Source organism: Labeo rohita, chromosome 16 (assembly GCF_022985175.1).
Source record: "Labeo rohita strain BAU-BD-2019 chromosome 16, IGBB_LRoh.1.0, whole genome shotgun sequence".
Lineage (NCBI taxonomy): Eukaryota > Metazoa > Chordata > Actinopteri > Cypriniformes > Cyprinidae > Labeo > Labeo rohita.
In genome coordinates, this window is record NC_066884.1 from 15,428,208 (window position 1) to 15,437,646 (window position 9,439).

The 9,439-nt window shown below is 36.2% G+C and overlaps 1 protein-coding gene across 2 annotated transcripts in view; it reads left to right on the plus strand.

Annotated features, from left to right (window-relative positions):
• The window catches only part of ldlrad4b (low density lipoprotein receptor class A domain containing 4b), a 65,392-nt gene extending 60,551 nt beyond the window's left edge, over positions 1–4,841 (plus strand). For both annotated transcript variants that reach the window (XM_051131957.1, XM_051131958.1), the window contains one exon: positions 1,619–4,841. In XM_051131957.1, coding sequence (XP_050987914.1) covers positions 1,619–2,170 — 552 coding nt within the window. In that variant the 3' untranslated portion in view covers positions 2,171–4,841. The remainder of the gene's footprint in view (positions 1–1,618) is intronic.
• Positions 4,842–9,439: the final 4,598 nt, after the last annotated feature.

Below are 9,439 nucleotides of genomic sequence, written 5' to 3' on the forward strand. Positions count from 1 at the left end.
AGAGGCCAGACACTCAGGGTCTATCTGCGTAAATTGCCTCCCATCAGCCTCAAACTGGCTAATGTAAACGTTGCCCCTGCAGTAATGAGGCTGATCTCATTGGCTAACTGATATGCAGATTTCACTCATATGAAGGATATTTTATCAGCTGCACATTAGCATACTAATGTCTGGCCTGGGGACCGTTTAAGTTTGAGGCTCTGGTGAGTTTATATGGAAATGGAAGAGTCATTATTTAGCTGTGTGGACTTGGCATGAGTAGAATACTGTTACTCTAAACAAACACACTTTTGTCTGCTGTAAAAACGGGTTTATGTGAATGTCGTTCTAGTCGAGCATCTTGACTTCCCTGTAATATAATGGCGTAAGGCTGCATGATGATGCATCAAGATTTTGCCTACTGAGTTTTATGTAATCATAATTAACTCAAATGTAATTTATAGATATAGATATAAATATACGTGTGTGGGGGGGTGAGTTTGCTTAGAAGTCATTATATTATATTTTCATACGTTTCATATGCCATTTTTCATATTTCATGTTTTAATATACATTTTTCATCATTGTCATAATTTGTCAGATTATAACATATAATTTTTAACCGTCTCTTATAGGAATCTGTCAAGAAAATAACAATAAAGGTTGTAAAAAAAATAAAATAAATAAATAATGGTCATAAAAATGTCTATGTATAAGGAGATATGTAGTCTGAATTTTTTTTATTTTCTACAAAATATATTTAATAATTATATTTAAAATTATTTCATTTTACTTTATTGCATGTAAAGTGCCCCACAATAAATTTAGGGATGTATATATTTTATTTTATTTTATTTTATTTTATTTTTGCTATTTTATTTTTGTTATTTTAATTTAATTTAATTTAATTTAATTTATTATTTTTTTTTTTTTTTTTTTTTTTTTTTTTTTTTTTTTATTTTATTTTATTTTATTTTATTTATTTATTTATTTATTTTTTTTATTCAACATTTAAAGTCCCCACAGTGAATTGAGGAATGTGTGTATTTTTTCTTTTCTTTTATATTTAATTTTTTGGGATTTTGTTTTTTGGGATTATTTTATTTTATTTTATTTTATTGTATTTTATTGTATTTTATTTTATTTTATTTTATTTTTGTTAATTTAATTTAATTATTTTATTTTATTTTATTTTATTTATTTATTTTATTTAACATTTAAAGTCCCCACATTATTTTTTTTTTTTTCATTTTATTTCATTAAACATGTAAACATGTATATATATTTTTTTATTTTATTTTATATTTTATCTTAATTTTTCATTCTTTTTTTTTTTTTTTTTATTTCATTAAACATGTAAATTGCCCCATGGTGAATTAAGGAATGTTGCAAACAAATCATTAAATGCAAACGACATTTTTCATCCACCAATAATATTTCATGCATCAAAGATGTAGTCTGGTAACTGAAAGGTGGTTGTTTCAAACCCTACAATGGATTCCCTTAAGTTTTGCATACTAGCGTTTACTAAAATCTAATTATTATTATACTGTTTTGATGACTTTTTATTGGATCCTTCAAAGCTCAGGATGACACATTCTCATTTTATTTCTTGCATTCACTTTCTTCTTCTCCACAGGTGGTGTATGCTCCTCAGCCAAGGGACCGTTTCACCGCTCCCACTTTCATGCAGCACAACCGCTTCAGACGTTTCCAGCCTACCTACCCGTACCTGCAGCACGAGATCGATCTGCCGCCCACCATCTCGCTGTCAGACGGAGAGGAGCCGCCGCCGTACCAGGGCCCCTGCACGTTGCAGCTGAGAGACCCCGAACAGCAGCTGGAGCTCAACCGAGAGTCGGTACGCGCCCCGCCTAACCGGACCATCTTCGACAGCGACCTCATTGACATGCACAGTTCAGGTGGTGGCGGCGGGCCGCGGCCTCCCAGCAGCAACTCTGGGATCAGCGCGGCAAGCTCCAGTACCCACGGACGCATGGAGGGCCCTCCGCCCGCTTACAGTCAAGTAATCGGGCAGCAGTCGGGCATCGTACTTTACCTCCACCAGCACAGCAATAACCCGCCCATCCCCGTCACTGTGCAGACTCCGCCCAGGGGCCGGACAGATTCAAACAGCCCAGAGAGCACAATAGCACTGAGCAAAGACAGACAGAGGGAGGAGCTAGTGTGAGGGGGCGGGGCTAGCACACAATTGGGCGATAGCGATCACTCTCCACCTATAAAGGGAACGGGTTCTCCCTCTTGACACTCCCGTGCACAACAGCGCTTAATGCGTCTTCGCGACTAAAGCGAAGCCGTGTTTGTTTTTTAACAAAAAAAAAACAATTTGGAGCTGAGCTTGCGAAAGAAAACATTTCGTTTGTTTTCTGTCAGACCAGCTGCGCTAAAACTGGGGTTTATGCACTGCCTGGAGTCTCCCACCTTTATTGCTCTGTATTACTTCTGTATAGCCGACAAATTTAGAGAAAGTTATTCGCGCACAAGACAGGCTTTTTGTTGTTGTTGTTCTTGTTGGTTTCATCGTTGTATTTCTCCTGAATGCCCCCCTCCTACCCAACCCACACGTGATATACTAGCTGTGTGGATAGAAAATGTTTTTCTTTCTTTTTAATTTTAATTTAAAGACCGAGATCTGTGCAGCATGAACAAAACAAATGCGAAAAAGGGTGAAAATCCAAATCCTAGTGCCAAGGTTTATGCGGAAGGTGTCATGGGGCGTCGACTGTCTTAAAGACTTGTTATACATTTAAATCAAAACCCTTTTCTGAACTTTGCACTATTGTTGAGGTTAATCAGAGAAATTTGGGAATGGGGTAGCGGGGAGGGCGGGTGATATATGTGTTTACTGTTTGTACTGTCGTTTTCGTGTCGTTCCGATCATACGCTTCAGTGCGAGCTTTCCACCGGAGGGAAGTGATCTTGTCTGTCTTCAGCACAAGAAAAATCTCTGATCCAGCCTAAAATAACCTTGATCTAAAAGAGGCACAGAATACAGAGAGTCTGCTCTACTGTCATCTATCCTCACCGCTGACACGTTCAGCCGCTTTCACACACTCCAGCTGATCTGAGGTCAGTTGGCTGGTGGCACGGTTGACTTTTGGCTAAAAAAAAAAAACTCACTTCACTAAGAGATCCGAACAGGTTTGACATGTAAAGAGATTCTTGCTTTTTCTACAGAGTTCTCCAACCTTACTCTCATCATCTTTTTTTTATCATTATTGTTAGTATTATAAATTAATTTTAAAATGTAATTATTTATAATATAAGACTTGCATGGCTTAATACAACATAAACAATGTCTTTCACTGAAATACGTAGTAGAAAACCCATAAAAGATTTACATTATTATTAGGGCTGCCCTCGACTAAAGATTTTTCTGGTTGAATACCTTTAGTCGTACGTTTATTAATAAACTGTATAAATCATAATAATGAGCCTTAATGAAATAATAATGAATAATGAAAATTATGAATGTGTCCGGAAAAAACAGCAAGGAGACTGCATTAACTTTTTAATAATTTATTGATAAACTAGCGCTTTCTTTGTTTTCATTTTAAGAGATGAAATCGACGACACTGACTCGACATCTCCACAGTAGTGGATGCACGTTTCATACAGATTACACATCTGACAATGTTTTCTATTTGAATTGGTTCATCTGAAAGTAGACACTTCACTCTCTATAGATATATTTTTCATGTCTGTAAGGCAAGTATACGCAGAGTTTCGAACTTTCACAATTAAGTAGAAAGTGCATCGTTTGCTTTCATTATTTTACAAAAGTGCAACGTTTCGTTGTTATTACGAATACACACAAATCTTTACAGTCTTTACAGATTTGAAAAATGTATTACTTTCATTTATATGACCAAAAATGAAGTATTTTAAGAGCAGGTGACCGCACTGGCGCCTCCATCTGTCATGCAGTGAGTGCGCTACAGACACTTGAATAGCACACATTTTTCTAGGTTAACATTAGATTGAGCGGCCATGTAAAGTTGCTGCTACTACATCTTTCAGATGAAAAGCCATATTTGAGGTCGATGAATGATAGTTGAGCGTCTGGATGTCCTGCCCGATGTATATTACCACATAGACCAGCCACTTCCCGCTGAATTTTTTTTTTTTTTTTTTCCTACGGATAAGCTATTAATAAAATTTTGATCTACCAAGCCTCTTCTTGTCGGCTAATGGTTAGTCGACTATTGGGTCGACTAGTTATTATACATATTTTGGACTGTGGGGGGTGCCATTATTTCGACGACGTGAAATGGTTGCACTCATTGAGCTACTGGCGCTACATGTTGCTATTTTTACCACAACACAACTCAGAAATTAAAATACTGATACAACGCCGCATTGTGCGGCTTTTGGTTGTAATGTTCAGTTGAAGGGCAACAAGAGAAGCGATGTAAGTCTTCACTGCTTTTCCTAGCGATAAGAAGAGGAGAAAAGAAAGGGAATTTGCCTGTGGACGAATAAAACTTCCTAAAAAAACAGCTTTTTTGTTCTCTTTACTTCAGCCCTGATGCCTTTGAGGCTGTTAGTAGACCACAGCTAGTGAAGGAGCTTACAAATGGCAGAGACAAGAAATGCTAGATGCCATCCTGGCAGGATGTAAACATGCCGACGCTTGTCATGACACTGCAGCCACTTGGAGGAGTTTCTCAGCATGGATTTCAGTCAATATCCAGGACTCTTACACTCCTTGTGAGGGAAAAAAAAATCAGGTACACCATTTGGTTTAAGCCTACGTTTAAATATCCATCGCAACCTGTAAGCTCTTCCAGTAGCTGTGATATTTCATTTTAGGAGTTGTGTTCCGGTTAAAAATAGCAACAAGTAGCACCAGTAGCTCACCGAATGCAACCATATTACGCCATCGAAATAATGGCGCCTCCCACAGTTCAAAATATGTTTAAAACCTTGGGGATTTTTTTTAAGTTACGTAAATCTTTCATGGCTTTTCTGCTACAGATTTCAGTAAGAGACATCATTTATGTTATATAAAGGTTCCCTTTAAATAAATAATAATAAAAAGACCTTATAGACTTTAATAATGACATTTTCCTTAAAGAAACTAATATATGATTCTAAATATAATTAAATACATTTTATATATATTTCCTCATTGGAGTCTGTCAAAAAAAAAAAAAAAAAACATGATTCACCCTTTCATATCTTTTGCACTTTCATTTTTGAGTCAAAACTGACAAACGGAACAATCCTATAAAATAATCCAGTTCTGTATTGTATTAAACATTTTTTGACGTAACCCATCAGTCACAACCTGCTCACATTTTCCACCTTACAGCCAATTACATAGACATTCATTGGCATAATCTTCTAATCAAAATGCCAGTGTGTTTGAAGGATTTCAAAACCCCTGTTTTGCATGTTGTATAATCTAGTCCCCGACGATAATTAATCAGGTTTAAAATGTGGTGAAGTCAAGGGCTAATGCGATGGGCATTTTTGAAAAATCCCTATTTTTACCCAGCAATCCTCTGTCCTGTTGCCTTTGCTTTCACTCTGACGCCGGCCAGAGTGAACCCGACCCTGACACCAGCTCCTGCCCAGCTAGCACCAGTCCTGAACACTGAACTCTCTCTTTCTGTCCATATGTGTTCCTCTTATTTGCCACGTAGACATACAGTCAGGAAATCCAAGATCCGTACTCTTCAGAGCAGCTCTCTGCATTCACTTTAAGCTTGGGTGTAATTGATCACAATCGTTTATAGGCCCAGATAAAGGATGTCGCTCTTGAATCTGGTCCAGGGGTAAAGAGAATCTAGAAGAAAGCCCAAAGACTCTTACCAGTTAGTGCACACACATCCCTTTAATAAGGAGACTGAAGACTGAGCCCCAATTTTTAGTCACCACTCAATCTGTCAAGGACAGATGGCCATGGTGATTTTTTTTTTTTCGATTTTTTTTTTGTTTGTTTTTTTTAAACAATACTTTTAAGTTTAAGTTTGTTTGATGGGGATTATGGTCAAAAAAGTTTTCAAAAGCAACACTCACCTTTATAAGCTACTCTATTTGTACTCAGAATGTTAGAGTCAGCCAATCAAAATGTGTTTGAATGCTTTTATTTCATGTCTGTGTTAGTTGGCTTTATTTGTATTTTTCTCTGCTCATGGTGGGATTTTTTTTTTCTTTGTGGACAGAAATGATGCCTATGTGCTCTATACCAGACTAAACAAACACTCTCCTCTTCTATATTTAGAATAGTAGAACCACAACAGCTGGACTTGATTTGGAATTTTTAAATCCTAAAGTTTCAACCCCTGGCAAAAATTATGGAAAATATATATATATATATATATATATATATATATATATAATTACTATCAATTACTCCTGTAACTGATGTGGAAAACAATATACTATTAATTAAAATATTTTTTTTAATGTTTCTGTTCCATGAAGCCAGAATATGATTAAACAATTACATTAAAAAATGTTTAATTATATTAAAATTAAAAATCATTTCATAATTTCTGCCTGGGATTATAGGCTAAATTTTAGAATTCTGGAATCACAGATTCCAGCTGATTTAGAATTTAAAAATTCTAGAATTTTAAAACTGTAATTCTAAAATCCCATCACTTTTCTAACTCTAGATTCCCATCAAAACGGCAAAAATTGCAATTCTCAAATTCCATCAGCTCAGCTAGATGTAGAATAGTAGAGTTGCTTGAATGCTGTCTAGATGCTCTTGTCTTTCAAGCACAGGCTTTAAAAGCTCAAAACTTCACAAGCACTTTGCAGAGCCTGAGATGAGAAGTTTTTCTCAGACCATCTGTGAAGATTCCCCAAGGCTACAAAGAGCGAGAGCACAATGTCACTGCATTCAGAACTGCATTTGACTGAAGAGCCCTTTCCCTGTTACCTGTCCATCTGTTCGTTTCACTGGCAGTCTTCAACGCTTCCATTAGTCAGTTTGCTGCTCCCGCTGTTGCTGCTGTTGCTGCTGCTGCTATGCTGCTTCTCATCTGCTGCACTTTTTGTTTTGCCTGTCTGTCCATCCTTGCACCATCGTAAACGCTCCCCTTTGTTCTCCACAACTTGTTTCTGTCTCAAAGGAAGAGCTTTCTGCCGTTTTCTACTGTCCAAGGAGTTTGCATGTTACTCGCGAGCTGAATCGGTGCCTATCGATCGTGTTGTTTTTTTGAGCGACGTAGGAACCCACTTGCACTCTAAAAGTTCCCACCTTAGCTGTGCCTCACTTCCAATGGTGCTTTCTTCTTCTGTGTAATGTTTTTTTTTTTTTTTTTTTTTTTTTTTAATTGTTTATTTGTAAGGTGCTGTAAATAAAGTTAGTCTGTATGCACATATCCTACCCAATGGGTAGAAACCACAGAAAAAAAGACATTGTTAATAATGTAACAATTTATAGCTGATATAAAGATTTTAACACGGTGGCAACAGATTTGTAAATGCCTACAGTTCAAATGTGCTTTTTTATTTTGTTGTTATTATTATTATTATTATGATTTTGGCAAACAAGGAAATTCATTATCAGAAGGATGCTTAATGCTGAACTTGCAGAGTGTTTCATAGTTTTATTGAGTAACGTCTTGGTTGAGAAAGAATCAAATGGTGTTCTGGATTAGGATGTTGCTTTAAACACTGCCCCAACAACAAAAGGCACATATGTACACACACATGCACACGAAGGAATTCATTCAGCTAGTTTTTAATCAGAAAACTAGAAAGCCTGTTTCCACCAGAAGATAAAAAATTAGTAGTGTAATTGCAACTTCTGTATCTCTGTATCTTCTGCATTTTCTGTAAATCTGTATCTCTTAAAGAAGTCAGAATTAACCCTTCGTAAACAGCTTGACTGACATGCGATTTGAACAGTCAGTTCTCAAATGTATAATCTGCCATTTTGTCCGACAAACAAATCAGACAGGAAAGTTGATTAATTTTGGTTGACTTGAACTTGATAAATTGTGCGTATTGACGTCTTTCAGTCAAAGCGGTTTAAATAAAATACATTCTGATGTTCATTTATGTTTATTTCGTGCTTTAAGTAAATAGAAAAGACTATCGGTTCACGTGTTAATTGATCTAATAGTGTGTTTCCACAACGCACCATCAGTCGGTCATATTGGCAGCACTGAACCGAATGAAACTCGCATATTTTGCTAATTATTTCTTCTGAAAATGGTCAATTATTGTCATGTTTTGGCCTGTACTAATCGGTCAGACCATTAAAAACATTTGGAGTATTATAGACTGCCAAAAGTTATAACAAATCAAGAAGAGTGCAAAAAAAAACCAAAAGGGGTTTATGATTGGCCAAACTGAACCAGGAATTCCAGGGCAAGAATTTTGACAACATTCATATTTGTTCTTATCATTTCCAGTCAGGAAGGTGAAAAATTAGGTTAATATCTTAATTAATACTGCTCGTATGCATCTTTACCAACTTTTAACCGTAGTTTGTCAACATATTGTGCCCTTTCATGCTTGATTAGTCCTTCTCTATATGATTTAGCAGCTTCCACACGTTTCCGTGGTTTATACAGCATAAATTCAGATTTGTTAGATGTTAATGCACAAAAAAAAATTGCAAGATGTAAACTCAGAAATGTAAGGGGAAAAAAGTCAGAATTCGGAGCTAATGTCTAGCAATTATGAAAAAATGCAGTCACAGTTACCGTTATTATATTTGAATTATCCCGTGGTGGAAACAGGCTTCTGTAGAAAACTGTTAACTAGTTAAACTAAGTTCTAAATTGGAATCCAGTGTATGGAAACATGGAATATGAAAGTTGTTTACCAGTGCCAGACTCCCACTCACCGACACGAACGCTGAGGGATCGTGATACGACAGTCTAGCTTCAAACAAAAGTGTTAATTTGAATCCCAACATGTACATGATTTTTCATGCCACCCTGTGTTGTGCTTCCTGTCTTTGCAAGTTTAATAATGAACCAAATGAGAGATGTAGTTTTAACATTCTTATTTTTGTTATATACTGTATTTCAGACATTCTTGTGTATGTGGTGTATAGGAGCAAAAAATGATTTTAAATTGCAGATATTTATGTGCTGGTGCTCCACTGTACAGTAGCTTGTATTCGCATGTCTATAGTTATATACCTGAAGATAATGTACATAGCAATGCCATTTTGACTACAAGCACCTGACTAACAGCAGTTGTGACATTTTGAGCAATGTACCGAGATGCTTTTGAAGCTTTTCTTTCTTGCACAAGCACAGAGAACTAACAAAACTGAAAAGGGTTAGACTTGTTTTACTCTGACGCTTATCGAGTGTCTGAAAGCAACACAATATCAGACCTTTTACACTCTATACATTTTCCCCGGCTCACATTACTTCGTATGTTCATGTGTGTGGACATTTTATATACACACGCACATGTACATATGTTTTATTTAAATCATTGTGATGTAATAGGTTTT